A 24,507-nucleotide genomic window follows, 5' to 3' on the forward strand; every position below is an offset into this window, starting at 1 on the left:
TGCGCATGATACTGCGGCGCTCCAGCCTCTCCAGCTCAACCCACCTTGAAGCAGGCACTGAGCCCCGCCCCATCCCCGCTGGCTGCGTGAGTGACAGAGCCCCCCCGCCAATCGCCAGAGCCGGAGGCGGCACCGCAGCAAATCGCCGGGCGGCAGGGACAGAGGAGGGCGGGGCACTGGGCCAGGCCACCATCAGGTTCGGTTGGCAGCGCAGTGGTGTCAATGTTGGAGGGGAGGGGTGGGGGTAGGGGGAGGGGGGAATTCCAGTCTGAATCTGCGCTGGCACAGAGCTAGGAGCTGGGAGAGAGCGAGTGCTACCCAGAGGGATGTAACCGAATGAGAGAGGCTCAGACAGGCAGAGAGAGGAGAGACAGAGAGAGCAAGAGGCAGGGGAAGAGGTGGAGGAAGAGAAAAAGAAGCAGAATGAAGAAGACACCATCGGAAGGATTGCTTTTCCAGGGAACATCCAAAAGTGAAGAGCTCTAAGATATGATCCAGCCAGATCTCACAGTGGGTTAAGAGTACTATGATTTGGTATGTGGCCACTTTGCTAGCGGGTGTAATCAGCACTAGAGGATCGGCAGCTCAAGGTGAGTTGAAGTTCAATATCATTATCCCCAAGTTTATTCACTGATGCTGCTGAGAGAGGCGGCTGACGGGGAATGCCAGTTTGTGGTAGACATTTGAAGGCCACGATTAATTCCTTCTGCATTGAACTGGCGAATGATCCAAATGCAAAGGGCTCGGTGCAACGCTACCCCCGCCCACCTCTGTCTGTATAAAATGTGTTACCGGTTTATGGACGTGCGCACTGCAAAAGTTGTGGGCTGTAGAAAGATGGAAAGCAAACTTTGATTGGCGGTTCTGGTGAAGTTGCCCCCGGCTCGGCCGTCCTGTGTCGGTCTTGCCTGCACCTGACAGGTTGGCTAAAACACAACCGCCCCATCTCCCTCAAGACTCTAGCCCGTTGGTGGGGGTTGTGTGGTTGATGGAGAGGTGTGGGGAGTAGGTAGCTACCAAAATGTACCAGTTTTAGCAACTTTTGGCGAAGCCAGTTGTTTGCGGAATGGGATGAGGCTCTCGCTGCAGTGTCTCCGGCAAACTGACTCGAATTGTGAGCAGTTGGTGCTGAAAGAGGGGGGGGGGGGGGGGGGGGGGCGTGGGGGTTGTGGTGATGTAGGGGGCTGAACGGCGCCGATAGAAGTGGAAGTTTCTCCAGGGTACAGTACAGTGAAACCTGCGACTTCTCTCTTACATCTCAAACACTCAGCTGAGCGAAGTTGCCTGATTTATTTCAGATGAGCGTTTACTGGATGCCCCCCCCCCCCCGCTCCTTTTTTGTTTTGAGAATGAAAGGCCACTATTTCACCTGCAGGATCGGTGGACCTGCAAATCATTCTGTTTAAAATTGTAACGAAAATCGCTGAGGTTAGAGGATTCTAGGCTGACCCCAGTGAAAGTGGTTCCTAACACACACCCCCACCCCCACACCCCAATGAGGAAGGGACAGCGGGTTGGAATGTCACCTGTGCGTGTGTTTTTTTTTCCTGACAAACGGCCGGGACTGCTCCCTGGAGTGAGCTTGGCCAATCTCCCGACCTGAAGCAGGGGCTGTGTCCGCAGCAGGGAGCTGCCGCTCGTTTGCAGCGGGCCCTGAGACTGCGTCTCCCCGAGCGGAGACGGGTCGGCGCACTGCAGCCGCGCCGCACGGTCTTCGGGTTATCTTTACGACTCGATTGCAAGCTCCTGCTCTCCATCCACATCCGGAACACCTTCTGAATTGTCACGGGGAGGGGATCGTTGCTCATCGGCATCATAAAAATAAACACTTTATAACTCAGTCTCGCGGCAAATCCGCAAGACACCAATGCAATTTAAGTTAAAAAAAACAAGTTTCGAAAGCTCACAGGAATTAACCTTAAAAGGGGTATCGAGTCTCCTTAAACACAGGTCAGGAATGCTGGAACGAAGGCATCGCAATGGACCGCTAAGCAGTGTCCTGCTTTGCATTCATGATTTTAATGCAATTATTAGCACACCGCATTTCGGAAAGCGGATGTTGCACATCCAGGGCAAAGGCAGCAGGCGAGTGATATTTCGGCAGCCCCTGATTGAGGAAATCCCCGGGGCCTTTGCCGAACGTTGGGCTGCTTACGGCCGACTCCCCTGGAATTTACAGCGAACTGTCAATCCTCACCCCCGCCCGGCACCTTGCAAAGCTGAATGCGGGACTGGGGTGAGTGATATCATCCTTGCTCACTCCAGTATGCCACAACATCGTCATGTACTTGCGAGAGGTGGTGGTGAGTAACTGGTGTGAATACCAAGTACAGAACGTCCCACTTAAATGATGATTAACTGCACGACAAATGAGCACGCTTTTAAATGCCCTCAATGATGCCCCCCACTGTTCTTTGAATCATTATACTGTTTGGGCTGTGATTCCACAAAGAAAGTAATAAGTATGAGAGGTAGTAAAGTGAAAAAGTTTGACTTAATTGTTTTCCAATGTCAGCAATCCCACTTCATATCACGTTCAGTGGCTTCTCTGCACTAATTGGACCTTATATCTATGAATTTGTTTAGAATCAAATAAACCACCAGAAATTAATAAGAAAAGAGACTGTATCTCATACTAATTCTTTATCTCAATTTTAGTCAGAGTTGGATTGATGTAGAATTTGTGCTGTCTGTGTAAGGACTGGGAAAGTCTGGTACACAGCAGATTGAAGAACAGTGGTGCCACAAAACAGATGGATTTGTCTTGTTTTCCAACTCAGATCACAAGATGCCACTGTTGTAAAGCTGATTCTGTAAGACCTACTCCTCTCAGGTTGTTCAGTGCACTTGTTGCTAGCTAGTTCAACATGCTATTGGTCAGATTTGGATGTCTATTCTCTGGTTTAGTAGGTGGGTTAGATGCTGATTTTTTTTCTCTCATAAATCACCCCTCTGTAGCATGTCTGGTAACAACCAATTTTGAGTTTAATAACTTTGGGGGACAGATACAGAATTTTTTTTCCAGTATTCCTAACCATGTTCTCTCCAGTAAAGGTTCAGAACATCTCCTCAAGTGAGTTTTTGCATGGAGGCCCAAATGTGTGAGTTCCCCACTGCCTCAGTGGGTTAAAATCAGATAGTGGGGTACATGTAGATGCAGAAGCTTACCCTTTTCACCTGGTCTGTTGTTGACTTAGAACTTTCGTCTAGGATGGCATTAAGGTACTATAATAACATCCGTGACATTGGACAGATGATCAAAAAATGATCAGGGGTTCTTGACTACTTGACATCCACAGTCAATGAAGATTATATCTGTCAAGTCAAACAGCCTTTGACATTCACTGCCCAATCTCACAGTTGGAATAATTAAGAATTGAGGGAGACTCTGCACACTACTGTTGACTGGAACTGCAGCCTAATTCAATGGTTTTGTGATTCCAGTGAAGAAAAATTAGATGAAAGAGAATTTGACAAGATTGCTTTTACATTTTGTTTTAATCAGAGAGCTCTGCTCTTATCTGATTTAACAAATTCTAACTGTAAAGACAATGGAACAATGTTCTATCCAATATTATTTTCTAGGTTAGCTGTTGTTGGTAGAACTTCTACTGATCTGTCTTTATTTGTTTAAAAAATAAACTTAAGTCGTTTCCCTGGTTAGTAATGCCTGAGTGTGGGAGAAATGTGCCGAAGTGACAAACAGGGTGGAAAGGTCAGGATAGCTCAATCCAGGATATTATATTCCAACTGAGGGCCATTTTTTAAAAGCTGTTGCAGGCACATTTTTACATTGAATCACTTCTGTAGTCCTGGGTGGACATACTTTCATCACTTAGCTACTGTTAACAGCTTGGAATGTTACTCATTTGAATGCCTAAGATACTAGTACATAAAAAGATAGAACAATTTTGAATTTATGCAGTGTATTCCATGACCCAAGGACATTCATAAACATTTCACAAGCAAAGAAATGTTATTTTAAATTATATACACTATTGTAATGTGGAGAAATGTAGAGATAGTAATAGCAGAGATAATTGGTAATAATAATTTATAAACATGTGAATTAGGAGCAAGAGTAGACCATTCAGTCCCTCACGCTTGCTCCATGATTCAGTACTCCACCATTTAATCTCAAATTCACATTCATGCCTGTCCTGGAATGTTCCACCCTCTCACCTAACACAAATCTATCTATATTTGTCTTTAAAATATTCAACAGTTCTGGCTCAGCCACCTTTTCAAAAAGAGGTTTCCACTGACTCACTTCTTTTTGTCAAGAGAAAATGTTTGCCTCATCTCTGATTTAAATAGGAAACTACTATATTTTCTAATAATGGCTCTTGGTTCTAGATTGTCCTATAAGAGGAGATGTCCTCTCCACATCCACCATGTAAAATCCCCTCCAAAGTTTATATGTTTCGAACAAATCAACTCTTACTCTTCTAAACTCAAATGGATGGTGGGACTACATTAGTTGAGATTATGTTCAGCATGGACTGGTTGGACCATAGAGTCTGTTTCCATGCTGTATGACTCTATGACTGTATGAACTAAAGCCTACCCTGTCAATTCTTCTTCACATGTCAATGCTCCTATTCCAGGTATTGGTCCAATAAACCCTCTCTGAACTCCAGCACATTTATATAATTATATAAATAAGATAACAGGTAACGTGCTCAGTACTTCAGGTGTGGTACCATTGGTGCCCTATATAACTGAAGCATTGCCTCTCTACTTTTGTATTAAACTCCCCCCATGTGAAATGATAAGATTCTATTAGTTTTCCTAGTTACTTGCTGTACCTGCATACTAACTTCTTGTGATTCAGGCACAATGAAATCAGATCCCGCTGCATCTCAGAGCTTTGCGATCTCTCACCATTTAGATAGCATACTTTCTTTTATTTTCTTTCTGTCAAAATGGACAATTTCACATTTTCTTACATGGTACTCCATTGTCCACATCTTTGTCCATTCACCATGATATAGCTTTGGCAATTTTGACTTGGACATAAAGGTTACCTAAGACACCTGAAAGACTTCCCTGCTGTCCTTTGAGTGATGCCATGGTTTAACAACTTATCTGAGAGGCCTCACTGTTGCACCCAGCTTTCTACTGTGGAAGAAACTGCTTTTTTCAAAAAATCTATAGCACTTTGTCACATTCTCATTGTGTTCCAAGGTGATTTAAATCCTTCCTTTACGTCCTTCTGCAATGCATTTCTTCTTTCTGAAAACATACATAGTAACTAACTTTCACATAGTGGGATCCCACAAACAATAAAAGAACAAATAATCAGATATATATTTTTACAAAACATATGAAAAATCTGGGTCAGGGATAGAGCAACTGGCCTATCTCACCTGTCCCATATATCTTATGCATCACTTCAAGAAACTCCTTTCGCTGAAGTGTACATATCTTGACATTTATGGGCACTGGGTATCGGCATTGTAGTCCTGTCCAACTGTTTGTTTAATCTTATGATTGTGCGGGTGCCTGTTAACATTTACATATCAAGGTGTCATATATTCTGAGGATGTCAAGAACATTTGATTGGTTCATGGTTATTGCTTGCTATGTTAGTAACTGTTTCGACGAGATATTGCTGAAAATTTTCAGTAGCAATTATAGAAAGCAAGAATGCCCAAAAAAAGCAAGCCTGTGAAGTGAGTTGTCACATTCAGCACACACCATCTGCATTCAATGTTCTGTTTGCCTAAAAAGTAGCCTTGAATGACTGACCATAATACATTAACAGGGGACATACAGTATAGCATACCAAATAACATTTCCTTACTTCATAAAATAGTTTATAGTTAAAATTTTGAAAGGGTGTAAAATATATGAAATCTCAAAGGTAGGTCTACTTGTTAGGAAGGTATTGTGATGTTCTAATCAAAAACTACTGAAGATGGCAGTTTAGCCCTTCCAGAAAACTGAATGTAAATATATTTTGTTTTATAATCAGTATTGTCTCAGTTATTAAAAACCAAAAGAACTGCGGATGCTGTAAATCAGGAACAGTTATTGTCTCAGTTATTCTTATACACAAAACAGTTATTGCCTAAGTCGTGGAAGTTTTTCCAGCTCAAACACCTGAATATAGTGATACATAAAGATGAAAGTCACAAAGGAAATCCCAGAGATAGTGAATGGTTTGAATAATTTAGTGAAGTACTTCAGGTAGCAAAGCAATGATGCTGAGATGGCATTAGTTAACATGATCATAATATGAATGTCATCTCTTGGGATAGGCTAGCTGGCATGAAAAATGGTGATACGCTTCAGATGCCTGTGCTTAATAATGTGTTGCACAATTATTCCTAAAATTATTGCCAAAACAATGCAGTCCTCAATGAGCCACTAGCAGATGCCACATGCAGACAAATCAATTAACCCTTTTAGGAATAATGCTTTGCAGCTGCCAAGAAATCTATGTGATTCCTGTCATATAATAACGATCAAAAACATTTATTCAGCTACTTACCCTAATTGACTCCATTGCTTTGTAAGGCACAAGCCAATGTGCTATTAATGTTACAGGATGATTAAGACACATTTTAAATTCAGAACCATTTTGGCTGCAGAATAATTGGAAAATAAAAATTCAGGATTGTAAAGTCACAGTGCTCCTAACATGTTACATAATTTTCTGATGAGTGCAAATATAATATATATATCTCTATATTCTCTGGATTATTAGTTCAGTAATGGAAACAGTACACTACCATATTCTGCCTGTCACCCTGGATGTTGAATTTTGGTAGAGGAAAATAACTTCATATTTTAATTTTCTTTATTGCAAAGATGGAAATAAAGATGAAAATTCCTGATTTTTCCTTGGCCAAAAATTATTTTGCCATGTGAGCAGCCAGCAACCCAGCAACCCAACTATTTGGCTTTGCAACTTGATTTGCATTATGAATACTTCAATAGCTTGACAATGATTGGCAAGCATTCTTCTTGCCTGAATATCTAACATGTCCTGAAAAATAATTGCTACATGGTCGGTCAGTTATAAGATTTGGCTCCTGCTGCTTGTAAATGTTACATAAAAAGAGAAAGGCTTGTATTCATATAGTGTTTTTCACAGCCACCGGGCATCTCAAAGCACTTTACAGGCAGTTAAATACGTTTTGATGAGAAGTCACTGTTGAAATGAAGGAAACATTGCAGTCAATTTGCATTCAACAAACCGCTACAAACTGCAATCTGACAATGGCCTGATAATCTGTTTCTTTATGGTTTATATTGAGGGATAGACTTTGGACGGGATACCTGGGATAATTCCCCTGCTGTTCTTCAGCCTAGTGCCATGGGATCTTTTAAATCAATTCAAGCAGGCAGATGAGCTCTTGTTTGGGCATTTCATCAGAAAGACAGCACTTGTGACAGTGTAATGCTCCCTCAGTACTGCACGAGTGTGTCAGTCTTGATTTTTGTACTCAGGTTTTGCAGTTGGACCTATGCTCAGAACCTTGTGACTTAGAGGTGACTGTGCTACGAGCTGAGTTCCAGTTGACACATAGAAGTAGTGCTACTGTCATTTGGAGTGAATTTAAAGTGAAAATCATGGGTTTTATGTCAGGTAATAATTGTCATATGGAAATCTACAAAGAAAGAAAGAATGGTTAATGTCTGTTTCATAAAATGAATGAAACGTGCCTATTTCTGAATTCTTCTTTATCTGCTCTTATGAACATAGCATAATACTAAACATCAGTATGTCCATACAAGTTTTAGTTGTAAGTTCATTTGGGTTTGAATTTCCATTGTCATTATTAGATCTGTGAAGTGGTCAGCTTGGCAGCTGTGTTTCTTTGAATGCTGTTGTCTTACATGAAGAATTTAGGAAAACCTGCTGTTTTTTTTTGATGATGTGTGAAATGAGTGTTCTAGAGAATAAATCAATCAAATCTACATTGTGTGCATTGAATAGTCAGAGCTTAAAGACTTTGAAACTTTTGAGTGGCTCTGCCAGGTTTTGGCTGAGATGAAGTAACATTTCGTGGCACTGCTATGATTTATGGCATTCATGGTTTTTGGCACTGATATGGTGTGCAATGCATGGCTTACATTTCAAGACATTTGAGAATTTTCCGAGCTGGTCTGTCAGATATTGTAAAATATGAGTCTGTTAGCTCTGACATGAACAGAAATGCAATTGTTCCCAATTAGTTTGAAGAACGTTCTTGAGAAATAGTGGGTATGTTCGTTCAATTCTCGATTCATGGTATTTCCCTCTTAACGCTTGTGCTGTCCAATGTTGCTTAATAGTAAGTGGTCCTGCAATGAATGGGATGTTTCCCATTCTTTTGTTCTTGCTATGAGTATGTCCTTGAGAATAAAGCCTGTTCTTCATGGAACTCATGGAATCATAGTTGGAAGACTAAAGTCACATCTAAATTTGTGTGCCTTAACATTGCTTAAATATCTTTGAAGGAAGAAAAGCTCTTCTCACTGCCCAACTGAGAATTCAAGTTGATGACACAAATTCAGTCCAAGATCTTGAGTGAGACTTGTGTACCTGTGAGACTTGTATACCTGCATGTCTTCTCATTTTATCTTGATGGCCTGGTTTAGATTGAGTAATTCCCGTGTTTTAAATTCAGGAGTGTAATACATGACAAATCACTTGTAGCACCAATTCTGCAGGTGGCATCCTTATTTTTGTTGCTGCTTCTTACTCCAGTGCTTGAATTCACAGTTTGGCTGACATGTCACTGTAGCACTGAGGAGGTACTACATTCTTGAGGTTTCTTAGGATGAGTACTTAAATAGAGGCAGTGGGCAGATGAAAAAATGTCCCATGACATCATTCAAAGAAGAATCCTTCTGGTGACCTGGTCAATCATAATGGAAGTTATTAGCCTGTCATTTAACTGATTTTGTTGTTTGCCAGCTATTGTGCCTCCAGCAAAACATCAGTGATTACACTTTAAAATTAATTGAATTTGAAATGCTTCAGGATGTCGGAAGATCCTGAGTGTTGTTATTAAATGGTAGTTGTGTTTCTTTCCCAGTTTGTTTCTCCTGTTGTTAAGATATCTTCTGATGTCAGAATTATTAGTGTTTGTTTTATTTAGTGGTGTGATATCAGTAATCTGGCAACTGAACTAAGATTTAAAAATAAGGTAAAATACCCAGTTTTAGATGCACAATTAGAAATTCTTCTAATTGGAAAACTGAGCATATGGCTTGATCTTGTATTACAACCTAGAAACTTCTGCTATGAGTTTGTAGTGCCCAGTGTATGTACTTGTGAATAATGACTGCAATACTGTGAATCTACTTTGAATTAATTCCATTTGCAAAATCTCAATCTAACAGCACTCCTAGTTAATTATTTTGCCTTAGAACATTTGCTTCCTAAAATAAGTTTGTTTTTAAAAACTCTAATAAAGCTGGAGGCAAACCATATGGAACTTCACAGGTCACTGTGACTCAGCAAACTGATGATGAATAAATTAGCATGTTCAACTGACAACTCAAAGTTAGGCAAGTTGATGACTCAAATTTAGCCTACACAACGAACTAGTAGCAAATTGGTGGTCTACAATAAAGATAGTGGGATATAATGTACTCAGTGATGATCTGTTTTGATTTATTAATCCATAGAACTATAAAAGGACTGGATGAAGAAAGTTTTCCTGGTTCTTGATCATATATAGTTTCAGAATACCAATTCACTGTTTCCCAAGTTTACCAGTGGTCTTTTTCATAATAAGTCTCTGTTTTACCCTCAACCAACCTTCTCTGAATCAATTCTAGTTCCAAACTGTGTGAAGGAATATTTCTTAATCCAAACAGCAAAATGCTGGGCAACTCATAAAATCTCAATGTCATATCATTGTCATGTGAGCTTTGAATTGGAGCCAAATTAGATGTAATCAGAAAATCACTTATTTTGGTGAAGTGAATAATACCAAAATCTGCTGAAGGATTGTCTTTAAGGAGAAGAGAGCCAGATTCCTCAAAATATTTCAAATTGCCTATATTTATGGGCTAATAATATTAGCAGTTCTCTAATTTTGTAAGAATATGCATGTGAATTTAATGCTAAGCTATCCAGTAGGGATCAGCCAGCATATGTAGATTAAATGTCAATGATGGTCAAAACCTTTAAATATTGAAAGCATTGAGCTACTTGCCTGTTAGTTAAAGTTGTCTATATGTCCAGTTTGACACAATTACTTTGCTTGAGATATCAAAAATCTCCTTAGAAAAGTAAATGTGTTGCTGGAATTCCTTACTTCTTTGCTGCAGTTCAATGGTGAGTCAGACTAGGGAGAAAAGAAGCATTTTCATGAAGTTCATCAAATATTAAAAGTTCCAAATTTATTTTTGGCCATTATTTTTGGAATAGTCTAAAATATTGTCAAATGTTATATAACCAAAGATTTGTGATGTTCACTTTCAGGTTTGTGCAAAAGTTTGGCTATTGATTTTGAAGTAAATATATTTTTGGCCTTTTGGCATATCCAGAAACACATGCTCTGTAGCTTGGCAATCACTAGTGCAGAAAAATAACAGGTGCAGTGTGATAGGATAGTAACTGCTAATTCTACAGAATATTACTTTTATTTACCTCCATGCATAATATGATAAATGTCAAATCAAAAGAGATTTGGATTTGCTTATGGAAACTGTAATCATAGATAATGAAAATTGGCAAAGGTATTGAATTATAACACTGATGTCTGTCCCAAACTTACCCTTCATAACCGTGAATATTGAATCCCCCTGTGCTGCTGAACTGGGATCTGAAATGATTTGCTTTATTCTCTCTGTCCCAGGAATTACTTTTTAACAACTATAAACAATCTCTCCAGGTTGCCCATTTAAATGCAGAGAAGCTTATTCTGTTTATCCAAATGGACAGAGTTGGGATGAGGGATATGTTTAGACCTAACCTGCTGGGTGGGAAACACAGGGGATTGTATAGAATGTTATTTTAAACTGAGCTTGAAATTGTATATGGAAGTCAACAGAGAAGGTAAAACCAGTGGTATGGGCGATGTTATCAGTTTTCCAGTTGGGTCGTGGTTGGATTAAAACCTAGAATTCAGTCTCCATGTTCTCCCTCCAGATTCATAAACCAGGAATCTGTTAGGCCAATGGAGATTTCACCTAGCAGTTGGAGATCAGTGGAGAATGCCCAACAGAGCTGTGGTGGGGAAGTAGGGAAGGTCTGATGAAATTAATAGCACTTCAGACAATTAGGTGGCCACCATTGGACCTTCCCTATGATTGAAGACCCCTGGTGACAGAAATACTGTCCATAGAGAGCAGCTGATTCCTCAGGGACAGCAACTCCTCATTGCTGCCAATGCTATTGGTAATGGTGGCTGCGGTGTTAATGCACCCAGTAGAGGCCCAGGATAATCCTGGGACCCCAGGCCAAAGATGTGCACAGATGTGATGTGGATTGTTGGCATAGGGTCATAGGAAAACAGGTGTAGGAAAGTCAGAGGCATGGACATGGGGATGGATTTCTGCAGCCTGTATTCCTGATGGCCCTTGATCAAAGCGCCTGACGACAAGGAACCCCCCTCTGCCCTGGAATGCCAGTGGCAAACTCAGTAAGGTTTCGACGAATTCAATAATGTCTGCTGGGTTTTCACAGGAAGGCGAAAGCCCACACTTCACCCCTTTAAAGCCTGCGTCGACAATGATTTGTCATGGGCTCAGGAATAAGGGGCATCAATTATTTCCTTAATGAACATAATTCATATACCATTGCCTACGACTGGGAATCCTGCTTCAGTCCCTCCTGCTCTCCTACTTAATCAGGGGAACATTCACCGAAATCAGTTACAGAGGAGACTTAGCAAGGGCTGCTTCCACAACTAAGAGGTCCCTAGCCAAATGTCTACATTAAATCCAGTCCATAGTTTCAATAGTTGTTCATAAAGTCCACATTTTCCCTTGTACTAAAGCAACTCTTGAGCAACTGACTCTTAACTTTCAGCATACTGCACAAGGCTCAAAACGTAGCCTTGCTCAAAACTTGCAAAGTATTAATGCACTTCACTCCATCTCTCAATTTCACTGTTCAACTCTTGTAAAGTTTCTACTTCAAAGCAGGAGGGAGTGAGTGAATTGTAGCTTTTCTATTTTAGCCTGGTAGGGAATATGCAGTTTAATTAAAAGTAGCCCAGAGGTGTTAGACAATTTGCATTCATCCACCCTACTTAGGGAAACAGTGCATATTTTGTGGTTCGCAAATAACAAAGAACTGTAACTCCAGTCATTTAATTGGATTTTTGTAAAATACTTACAGATACAATTAGGTTCTAATACATGCATTATTATGCTTTTATGCTTAGGTAAGAATTAGTATAACGTACAGATTAAAACGGCACACTTGCAAATCTTTCCTCCTCACTTAATTTAACCATTGCAATTTAATGCAAACAAAAGAAGTAATAATAAATCAGTTGTTTTTGCACAGAAATGCTTGGAAATCGAAATGTATGGGGAAAGTCTGTAGGCTGTCTGCCAATTTGATGTAATGAGCTATAAAAGCACACGTTTGAAATTTGTTTGCTGGAATTCTGTGGTTAATATCTTGTAGTGATTGCAACGAGATCAGCCAACTGGTCCTCCTAGCTTATGAGTTCCCTGATTGGGTCTTATAATCTGGTCCAATCAGGGAGCCCTGACTGACAGATTAAAAAGAATAATGTTAGAGATACTGACAGTTTGGCTGCTGACTCTAACGAGGCTATGCTAAAGTCAAGACGTCCCATCTGTACATAAAGGCTGAGTTGGTGATAGGATACTGGCCTCTGTGGAGTTATTTTATATCTATGTTGTGTTTTAGTCATGAAGTATGTGGAAAGGGAATGTCTGAGCATTGGTTTGGTGCACTGGAATTCTAAAACTGCTTGTGAATTAGTTTGACATGCCCAATTCCTATATGCTGAGACTTAAGTGGTAAGATTTGGTGCGCATGATAGCTGTATAATTGAAAACAAACCTGAAAGGTTTTACTAGCTGAAAGCGGAGGTTTTTATGCTTTAATAATTTTATGACAGGTAGTGCTATGTTTTGGAAAATGTACATGCTGGATCTTTGACCTTCATTTAAATATGAAGGGACAGGGAGAGCTGGAGAAAGATGTCTTTTGTTCTTGGCTGAGAATTCTGCTTTTGCAAGATTTTGAATATATCTGGGATCTATGTATTGAAGTTATGATCCTTTGGAAAAAGGCAATTAACATTAGCAGATTGCAATGGGTAATCTGCAGCATGTGATTGGCTACTTGTTACTTGGAAGTCTGGGTTGTTAATAAAGGTTGACCAATATTGTGACTTGACAGTGTTCCTAGATACAGAGAAATTCCAGTCTTTGGATTGAGAAGCTCTCTTTATGAAATAAGTATAACTGAATACAAGTGGCAATGTTGTCATTGCGATCTGGTCATCAGTCCTCATTTGTTAAAACTGGCACTTTGCAGGTTTGCACCATGCATTCTGTTTATTGAAGTGAAGTAGCAATTTGCTTGAAATCAATTGCTATTATATTTTAACATAAACTATATACATCAGCAAAAAATTAAAAATGAGATTGTCCTTTGACAGCAAGCAAGCTATCACAATAGAATTTTTATTGGGATAAAAAGTTCTGTGATCTTGTACAAAGTTATCTTTCATGAGGGAAAATATTGCCATTTGTTCAATGAATGATTATTTTTTAAGAGGACATGCTTTAGCTTCATTGGCTGGTTGGAACTGTTTAACACAATCTGAAAAAGCTGATGATGCTCTTTCTAATTAGTTAAGGGATTTTCATGTGGCACGTAGCCCAGTTTCATATGGACATGCATTATTTATCAACAACTTCACACTTCCTGTTTGCTCTGGCCTAACTTTTCGTAGTTTTTTCGCGCTTTTACAAACATGTCACACCACTTTATGGGTGGCAAAAAGCTCATTGTAGAAATAAGTACAAGTAAATTTGAGATTGTTCTCCATCAAGAAACTTTACATAACAGGAAGAGAATGGGAATAGCAATTTGGAATTCTGTGATGAGATGAGACTCGGTCTTTGATGATCGATGAGGTTCCTCAGCCTGTGATGAAAAAGTACACACTTGAAAATGCTGGGCTTGATCAATAAAAAATGTTCCATCAAACTTTCTTTCCTAATGTGGAGGAAATGATCAATGTTATGCTCATTTGTGAACTAGTGTATATGTCTGCAGGAATTCCAAAAGAGGTGGATTGCTTTTGTGGCCTATTAATGGTCTGTTAGCAGTGATTGATCCTCCACTACTTTGTGGAAATATTTTCTGTTAAAGTAGGATCAGTGCAGGGTGTTTGGGTGAAAAAGAAAGCAAACTAACAACTTTCTGTGGACAGGCTCATTGAGGAAAGGTCACAGGTATCAGGGAGATATCCTTCCCAGATAGATCAGCTTGTTCTGGTACATGAATTATTATGTTAACTTATGAAATTGAGCAAGAAAATCATTAATGAAGTGCAGAAATAGTTCAATCATGATTCAGAAATAGAGCACAGCAAGTTTTTACTGCACACATTCATGCCAGAAATTTTGGTCAATTCCAATTCTATACAATTATTAAAAACATGAAGGATTAGTATCAAGCCAAAACGGAAAGATGGCATGTGGTGATGTTAGCTACCACTCTTTGCTTGATGCCAGTGGGACAGAGAGAAACCACCTCTTTAGTTGGATCTCTGAGTTGCCGCACCTGGTATTCTTTCAGCGATATTTCTGGATCTAGACCAGCAACAGAGCAGCTTCCAGAGAAAGTTCAAAGGAGGGGCTTCACTGCCAGTGTGAGTCATCCAACCTGTACTCTCTCTCTCTTCAGGCGAAGCATCCTAGTGGAGTGTGGAATTGGCGCATTTACTCTGAGACTTTGATTTTGGACCCTAAAACTTCACTTCGATTTTTCTCTGGTTTAATGAAGCTGATCACGGCCGGTAAAATACATTGTCCGCCCAAACTTATATTTCTTACCCATGTATAGCATTAGATCTTTTACCCTGAAGCTTTGCTCAGACTGCAGTGGGAAAATCACGAGCGTCGGAACAAAGTTACTGACTAAGGAGACAGTCATTTAAAACTGAGATGCGAAGAAATTTCATCTCCCAGCGGGCAGTGAAAGTCTGGAATTTTCTACCCCAGAGAGTGATGGAAGCTTGATCACTGAAAGAATTTGAAAAAGTGGCAGACTGATTTCTCAGCTACCAGGGAATTAACAGCAGCATTCCACCTACTTAATTTACCTTCTGCAAAGACCTTGGCATTGGTTTTTGGAACCGGATGCCAATCCATGTTGGCACACTAATGGCCGTGCATAGAACGTTGGAGCAGCAGTGTACGCGCACAGCCATGCAGCTTAAAGGGAGTGTTCATTGACAGCTAGCCTGAGCCACCACATAAGGGGATTTCAGACTTGGGGCAGATCAACCATGATCTTGCTCAGTGGCGGGGCAGACTTCAGGGCCAAATGGCCTACTCCTGCTCCTATTTCTTATGTTCTTATGTTGGAGTTCACCTTTGCACAGTTGACACACTTTTGTCATTGCTGGAGATTTGTTAATGAAACCAAATAAATCAAAGATAGACAAAGTACATATTTTGTTTCATCTGCCATGTTCATATTGGATTTTGTTAAGCGATGATGAGGTAACAATTTCAAAAAGAAACAGTCTAATAGAACCTGAGGGGCCCATTTGGAAAATAAGTTTTCAGCACCCACAGAGTGCATGCAAATTATGAATATAAAGTAACATTTAACTGCTGTTAATGGCACGAACAGCATGCAGTGCTTGAGAATTCATTTAAAGATGTGTTGGCTGACTAATACTAAAAACTGACAACTTCAATTTAGCTGCCTAATCTTCAGAAGGCAAAGCAGAATGGTGCTTAGTACATACATAAGCTTGTACATTTTGTGTACTTCTGACTGATTTCTATGTGTACATTGACACTGTGGGTTTTTGGACACTTTGCCAATTATATTTGCAGTGATTTAGTGCTGCATTTTCATGACTTTTGCAGTTGAAAAAAATAAATTTTATGCAATGCTTTCAGTTTCAAAAGAGCATGCAACCTGTGCAGGCTGTGATAAATGTGGAGTAATATTCATGTTTAATGCTGCTTGATAATGAATCTTCATCAAAATAAGTGAGAATAAACCTAAGTGCTAACGACTGAACTATCCCCAGTTGGCGGAAAAGCCTTTTCACAGTAGGCTGAGGGAGAACTATTTGGCAAAGGTTTTATCACTGCTGTCAGAAAGAATGATTCTTCATATTGTGGAAGTATTTGTTCTTGGTATTGTGAAACCAAAGGTTTTTCATGGAGGAATCTAGGCTGGCAGCCAGCAGTGAGATTGCTTTTTCCTTCCAGTAGGTATGAGTGATGTTGTAATGTGTGCTTAACTTGGCCCATCAACCCTGCGACAAACATTTTTCAATAACTCTGGAAAGCCTGTATATTAGTTTTTGTGGTATAACTGGCTGAAAGCACATTCTACAAGGCTTTGTGTGATTATCCGCCAACGTGTTAATTTTGAAGAAAGAAATTCAATATTCATTGTGACAAGAAATAAAATGCAACCATTTCCTTCACAAAATAAAACAACTGTAAGTTATTTCACTGATATAAAAACGAAATGTTGAAAATACTCAGCAGGTCAGATAGCATCTCTGGTGCAAGAAATAGACTTATTGTTTCAGGTCGATGCCCTTTCATTGGAACAACAATTTCACTTTTTTTTAAGCCTGTTTTTGTACACTCCCGTGTAGTAATGGAACAGGTGAGCTGTTGAATTTTCTTGACCACAGCTTCAGGACTAGCAGCCTGTGAAATCAATTTCTTTTCCAGAGGCAAGTATTTGCATGAGGAGCTGCTGTTAACAGGGCAGGCATGAACTGATTAAATGCAGGACAGGAAAGTTGGTGGAATGAAATCATCAGTGATTATGTGATTTGAACCACTGGAGTGGACAGTTGAAACAATTCAATAAGTTCACATTTCACAATTCCTCTTGGCTTATGAACTGCTAGTCCTATTGTATTTGCTTTGCTCACTTTCATTAATGATGTCAATGATGCAACTAAGAGATAGCTGCTCAATGATATCAGTACTCCAGAACTGCTTTGGGCCTTGGTGTTCTTAGAGCAGTGCTGAAACAATAATATTGGTCACTGACAGTCAGTTGGATCCCACTAGGTCCACTCAGCTCCTAAGCTCTTTACAGTGTTGGTCAAAACATGGAAAAAGAGCAAAACTCCAAATGTAAGGAGAGAGCAACTGCCCTTGACATCAAGGTCACGTTTGACTGAATGTAGCATCAAGGAGCTGAGCAAAAGTGGGTTGATGGGAATCGGGGAAAAACTCTTGGTTGAAGTTATATCTAGCATAATGGAAGATGGCTGTGGATGTTGGAGGTCAACTACCTCAGTTCCAGGATATCACTGCAGTAGTTCCTCAGGTCCAACCATCTTCAACTGCTTCATCGATGACATCATAAAGTCAGAAGTGGAGAGATTTGCAAGCTAAGGGCATTTGCTGATGAATTTGCAATGCCCAGTACAACATGCAGCTCTTCAGATATAGCAGCAGGATGTGTTCATGCGCAGCATTTTCAACTTTCACCTTGGGATAATAAGTGGCAAGTAAGTTCATGCCATAAGTGCAAACTATGACCATTTCCAACAAAAGGGAATCCAACTACCATTCCTTGATGTTCAAAGGGATTATCGTTGCTGCGTTACCCACTATCAATATCTTGGTGTTTACCGCTGATAATAAACTGAACTGGACCATATATACTATTGCTATAAAAGCAGATCAAAATAGGGTAATTCTGCAGTGACTAACTCACCTCCTGACTCCCCAATACCTCTTCAACATTTGCAAGGCAGAAGTCAAGAGTGTCTGGAATGCTGTTCACATGCTGGGATGAATATACTCAAGTAGTACGACATCCTCCAGGATAAGACACTCCATTTGAATGGCACCAATCCACCATCTTCAAATTTTCTCTGACACCACTGACACAGCGAGGCAGTAGCATGTACCATCTACACGATGTGCTGCAGAAACTCAGCAAGACGCATTCGATAGCACTGTCCAAACCTGTGATTTCTACCATCTAGAAGGACAGGGGCTGCAGATACATGGGAATGCCACTGCCTTGAAACTGCCCTGTAAGCCACTCACAATCCTGACTTAAAACTGGGTCAAAATCCTGGAACTCACTTCCTAACAACACTGTGGCTGCATCTACACCAGATGAGCTGCAGCGTTTCAAAAGGGCTGCTCATGATCACCTTCCCAAGAGCAATTAGGGATGGGCACTAAATGGTGGCTGCATCAGCGATGCCCACTTCCAGCGAAATAATTGAAAGAAAATCTGCTTTGTTTGTGCAGGGGTGATGAACTCTATTCTTTAAACAGCCATTCATGTGTGGTAATGGATATGAATTGGTAGTTATTATTAGGGTGTACTGCTCCTGAAGGCGGAGACCGATGGTACTTGTTGGTGACACTCATTGTCTTGTTCACTTTGACACCAACTGCTGAGTTCCATCAGCAGCAAAAGACCAGAAGAATGAAACATTTGTGACTGTGATTGCACCGGCACTTCCAGCAGTGAAGCAGTGCATCAGACCAGCACACAGTCTATATTAATCTGTTGAGCACAGCAGCAATATTTCTTTACAAAATTCAGGAAGTTAACAAGTTAGATTTTAAAATTTCATTTCAAGATTTAACTAAACTATGCCTTTGTCGGTTCTGCACACTGCTGCAATTCAATTTGATGATACTTATCTGGAAACATGCAAGACATTTTTTAAAAAAAAAATTATATGGAAAACAAGAACTTTAAAGTAGTTAAAAAGAAGCTCCCCATAGTTTGAAGGACTTTATTTACATATATGTTAGTGTTTGTCTAATTAGTAATTTTGAGACTGTTAAATTGGCAAATGGTATCTGTGAATTTAACCTGTTTAACATGTCTCTTTATTTGTCATTTCAGTTGTAATTTGCTTGGCTTTGTTTTTACTTGCAAAAGGTTGACTAATCTGACTTAATTTCACATCCTTATTAGCGGTGAGTATTGTGAGCAGCCTTTTTTCAATATAAGCTGTGGTCTTAAATAAATGAATTATGAGCCATTCCTCTCTCTATCCCCACCAACCTGCAGTACATTTAACATTTGTACCCCGAGGGCATGTGTCTCCTGCAGAGAGTTGGGACGATCACAATCAGTGTATCAGGATTCCGTCAATGACATTCTTACCTCTCTAGTAGGTTAATGTTAGGACGGCTCAGGGACTATTCCTCCTCACTGCAATGCTACACAGTAAGCCCTCACCTCATGGTCAGCTGCTATAAAATTTTGGCGTGGAGAAAAATCAAGATGGGCCAAATATGTAATTCATTATTATTTGTATGTGGAAGTAAATTGAAGGAATAATATTGTTGCTGCGTTGATTTACATCTTATTGGACTTTCCAGTAAATACTCCAATGCATACACATTCACAAACTGAGCTTTGAAACAAAATTACATTCTAATTTACAGTCTTTTAATATAATTCAATTTCCATTGATTCTACACTCTCAACGTAGCCTCCTCCTACATAATATTCTTAAGTGGCTTTTTGTCCTTTTCCCTGATGTCTGACAGTGTGATCCCACCCTCCTATCCCTGATCCAGTGACCAAAGGAATGCAACTTGCTCAGCTGAAAGCTGCTTGTTGCCTGTCAGTGAATGTGTATTGGAAAAATCCCTGCGACCTTAATGGAAATATTGCCTTTCTTGCAATAATTAGTGTCGTGAACTGAAGAAATCCCAAGATGACAGATTTGATTTTGCTGCAAAGTGCATAGCAAGTATGCAATTATCCACCACATAAGCTTTATCTTTGCTCAGAAACTGTGCCCAAGCAGAGTAGAAAAAATTCCAGAGACAACACAAAGCAAGTTGATTTGTTTATTGGTAGTCAACACAACTTTAGCAACCACTGTGGCAGATGGTCATTGGTTGCTCGGCAGTCAAGTGTCCAGGAATTTCTGTTCACAGAATATTTCTTCTTTCCCCTTGGTGAAAGAGTTACGGGATTGTATCTGCTGCCCTTGTCTGATTGTACTGGGACCCTGGCCTGATGACAGTGCCCCTTGACTCGACTGTGAACCACTTCCCATAGTTTTGCACTTGCTGTGCATTTGCCTCGCAGGTTGCCAGCACGTGCTGTGGTGTGAGATTGACACAGCACAGTGCCATACATCCGCTGCTGACTGATGACAACCATGATAAGCTTCCAGGCTTTGTGTATGCACTAAACATCACAGCAAAACAGATCTACTGTGAGCTTTTAAGGTGCGGCTGAGGGGCCAAATTGCCAAAAGGCCAGGCAGAGATGCTGTGAGCATTAAAGTTGGTACAACATGTGTAAGTACTAATAGAATGGGTAAGCAACCTCGAGGTACAGCCGAGTCCCATGAAATGATGCTGTCCTGTGTTCAAGTGTCCTTTCAGCAGCACTACAGTGAGGGACATATTCAACATGTAGCGTTGAAGTGCAGAGTCATACTTTCAGTGGATCGGAGATGTGACATAATGATGCGGTGAATCTGATATGTGCTGAGTGTCATGGTCCATCCATGAAAGGTATGTGGTGGTCGCTTCTCACAGAGTGTGCCCTAATATATTGTGCTGGGTGTGCAAGATGGAGGTCCGGAGGAGCAAGTGGCAAGCTGGAATTGCCTGGTAGCTGTTCTGACTTTCATGTTGAGAACTGTTTGTTGAGAACTTTCATGTTTAGGGCGGCACGGTAGCTCAGTGGTTAGCACTGCTGCCTCACAGCACCAGGGACCCGGGTTCGATTCCACCCTCGGGTGACTGCCTGTGTGGAATTTGCAGATTCTCCCCATGTCTGCATGGGTTTCCTCCGGGTGCTCCGGTTTCCTCCCACAGTCCAAAGATGTGCAGGTTAGGTGGATTGGCCATGCTAAATTGCTTCCTAGTGTTCAGGGATGTGTAGATTAGATGGGTTATGGGGGAATGGGTCTGGGTGGGATGGTCTGAGGTTGGTGTGGACTTGTTGGGCTGAAGGGCCTGTTTCCACACTGTAGGTATACTATGATCTAACTCTCAGGCAGTAGAAGGCAAGAAGTAGAATGGGAAATTGCATATTAATGAAGTGAGGTTATGTAATAATGAGTGTTAGTGTGTGATAATTTATGCAATGAAAGGCCTCTCACTTGTGAGAATCTTGGCTCAACATCCATCATTTGGTTGGAGAATTGCTGTCAACACAGAGAAAGTCCTTGCTGTACACCTCACCCAGTCTTACCAGATTTTTCGCCATGGCCCACATTGTTCCAGGGCTGGGAAGATTCTGTTCACTATGTTCAAACAAAAGTTCTAAAAATTAGAATGCAATATTTAATTTGTGCTAGGCATTATAAATACTATCTATTTAAAAACAAAATGCAATTTCTCAGACCGTAGATACTGCATGGGAAGCAAATTGAAAATCCATGCAGTGGGACAGAAGTGGAATCAAAGGCACTGCCTTTTCCAGTAACTGAGCTTGGAGTGCTGGAGAGTGGAGTTCAACTCCACGAGAGAGGAAAATGGAGAAATTCCAACACATAACTCCTCACCTTGAAATCTCCATTAAAAAAAGCACAAAAAATAGGTTGATATCTACTTTGCCCTGAGCCTTTGAATACATTGGAATTTAAGAATTAGGACAAACCAAATGAACATGCACTTCTCACCATCACATGGAGCCATTGCAAACATTGCAACATATTTCAAAGCGACAAAAAAGGATCTTTTTCTCTAAAAATAATCTAATTTCTTTTTCAATCTTATGAGTGGCACACACTAAGTAGTCTTATCAATGCCTAGAACATTGGGAATTACAGGCTATTTCTCCACTTGTGACCATTTTGGTTGGTTCCAGTTGAAATTTGAAATATATTGCATCAATTGAAACCAGAATCTCACGTCTCATGAACTCAGCAAACTGCTGCAGCTCCTGTCTGTATAAGCAACTTGCACTCAATAACAAAGGAAACCTTGTGTGATCTTCATTGAGACTAAGACAGAACCTGTAATATATGTATATGAAAAAACAGAAATGTTTGTTAATCATGTAGTTTAAAGTTGACTTATTGATTTCTTGTTTCAATCAAAAAAACTATCCTGTACTGTTGTACATGTCTTAACGTTAATTTGCATCATACCATAGTTACTGACATTCAGTTTGTCACTGTCAAAGACAAGGTCTTGTATGTCATTGTGTGTAATGTAAGAAATGCCTGATTGCTTCAGTGAATAAAATGATTTTCAAACATCTCCATTTCTTGCTGCATCTGCTGCTGTTGCTATCATGTGTTGGGCACGACTATATTGGAAGTCATGCTGCTAGCTGAGTATGAAATGTGCATCCATTTTATCAAAAAAGGTGCGGAAAAAAGGCAAGATGCCAGAAAAGATTAAAAGTTTTATATCTTAAGAGTTGAACACTAATTATTGGCAATGTGTGTGTGCATAAATCATATCCAGTTAAGAAGCAACTACTGATATTAAGGTATCAGTGTTAAGGTTATTTACTTATTGAAATCTCAGTCAGATTACACAGATAGAAGTTTCTTTATTTTTGTAAGGATCGTAAGGACTTCCTGGACTGTAGGAAAAACAGGTTCGTGAGATATTTCAACATACATGAGGAATTCTATATTCATCTATTATCTTATGTTAAGGTTGTACAGGACATTAGTGAGATCGCTTCTAGAGTACAATGTCCAGTTCTAGTCTCCCTGTTATAGGAAGGCTATTATTAAGCTGGAGAAGGTTCAGAAGAGATTTACCAGGATGTTGCTATGAATGGACGGTCTGATTTATAAGGAGAGGATGGACAGGCTGGAACTTTCTTCACTGGAGCGTAGGAGATTGAGAGATGACCTTATTGAGGTTTAGAAAATAATGAGATATGTAGTTAAGGTGAATGGCAGGTGTCTTTTCCCTAGGATGGGGGATTTCAAGACTTGGGGGCATATTTTAAGGTGAGAGGAGAAAGATTTAAAAAAGGCTTGGGGGCAATTTTTCTTTCACAGAAAATGGTTTGTGTGTGGAATGAACTTCCAGAGGAAGTGGCGGATGCAAGTACAGTGACAATGTTTAAAAGACATTTGGATAAGTACATGAATAAGAAATGTTTGGAGGGATAATAGCCAAATGCAAGCAGCTGGGACTAGTTTAGTTTGGGACTATGATCAGCATGGACTGGTTGGACTAAAGAGTCTATTTCTGTGCTGTATGATTCTATGACTCTATCTGTCACAGGATAACATGAGCTGTTCTGAATTGCAGGGTCAATGGAAGGATATCAAAGTCTTGGAGAGGGGGGCAAGTGAGATTTACTAGAACTGTACCTATGGATTAAGGATTGCAGTTCTGTGGGGAGAAGCTGGAATTGTTAGCCCTATCTCAGAGAAGTCAAAGGGGAGAAGGAAAAGAGATCTTCCTCCAGATGCTCTGATGCGGTAAATGAGGAGAAACCTACCCAGTGGCTGGAGAACAAGTAACCATTGGACTCAGAAGTAAAGTAAGTGAAATAGAAGGGACACGAGAAATGTTTTTATGCAGAAAGTTGCTCCAATATGTAAAAACACTGTTGGAACTGTTGTGGGACAAGATTCAATCATAATTTTTAAAAGGGAATTGGATAAATAGTTTTACCATGCTGTGGGTAAAGAACAGGTGAGTGGTGCTAATTGAATGGTGCTTTCAAAGAACAGGCAGAGGGATGACAGCACTTTATAGTCCAGAAACAAGTTTTTTTTTAATAATGGTTGAGAAAATAAAATGGATCTTCGGGCCCAATTTTCTTCTCAAAGCTCTGTATCTTCTCTCTTTATTTCAAATATTTACTCTTTCTCCACATGTTAGTTACAGTGGTCACAGCTTTATTTATTTTTTATGACGAAACATTCAAGGCTCCACACTGTTTTGAAGTTGGTAAAATAATTGTATAAGTTTTTACCATAGATTTCCATGAATATTAAAGCAAGTGTGACCTGGAATTGGCTAAAAAGCCAATGTCATCCTCAAAGAAAGAAAGGACAGACAGCAATTGAAATTATGATTCTTCAACACAAGAATATGTCAAACATCATGTCTGCATGGGTTTCCTCTGGGTGCACCTGTTTACTCCCACAGCCCAAAATGTGCAGGTTAAATGGATTGACCATGCCAAAAATTGCCCTGCAGTGTCCAGGGGTGTGCAAGTTTGGTAGGTTAGCAATGGTTAAAAACCCCATGCAGAGTTACAAGGATGGGGTTGGGGGGGTGGTGAGTGGGTTTGAATGGGATGTTGATTGGAGGGTTGGTGCAAATTTGATGGGCTGAATCGTCTCTGAACTGTAGCAATTCTGTGATTTGTCACATGTTCCTATTGAACATAGAATTGGAATTTACATCAGACAAATA

General features: G+C 40.1%; 1 protein-coding gene across 1 annotated transcript in view; it reads left to right on the forward strand.

Moving 5' to 3' along the window:
- Nucleotides 1-289: 289 nt before the first annotated feature.
- igsf9bb (immunoglobulin superfamily, member 9Bb) overlaps nt 290-24,507 on the forward strand; it is a 565,867-nt gene continuing 541,649 nt past the window's right edge. The window contains exon 1 of the mRNA XM_048615582.1: nt 290-590. Within this exon, the coding sequence (XP_048471539.1) occupies nt 527-590 (64 nt within the window). The 5' untranslated portion in view covers nt 290-526. The remainder of the gene's footprint in view (nt 591-24,507) is intronic.

Source organism: Rhincodon typus, chromosome 32, assembly GCF_021869965.1.
Source record: "Rhincodon typus isolate 14 chromosome 32, sRhiTyp1.1, whole genome shotgun sequence".
Classification (NCBI taxonomy): domain Eukaryota; kingdom Metazoa; phylum Chordata; class Chondrichthyes; order Orectolobiformes; family Rhincodontidae; genus Rhincodon; species Rhincodon typus.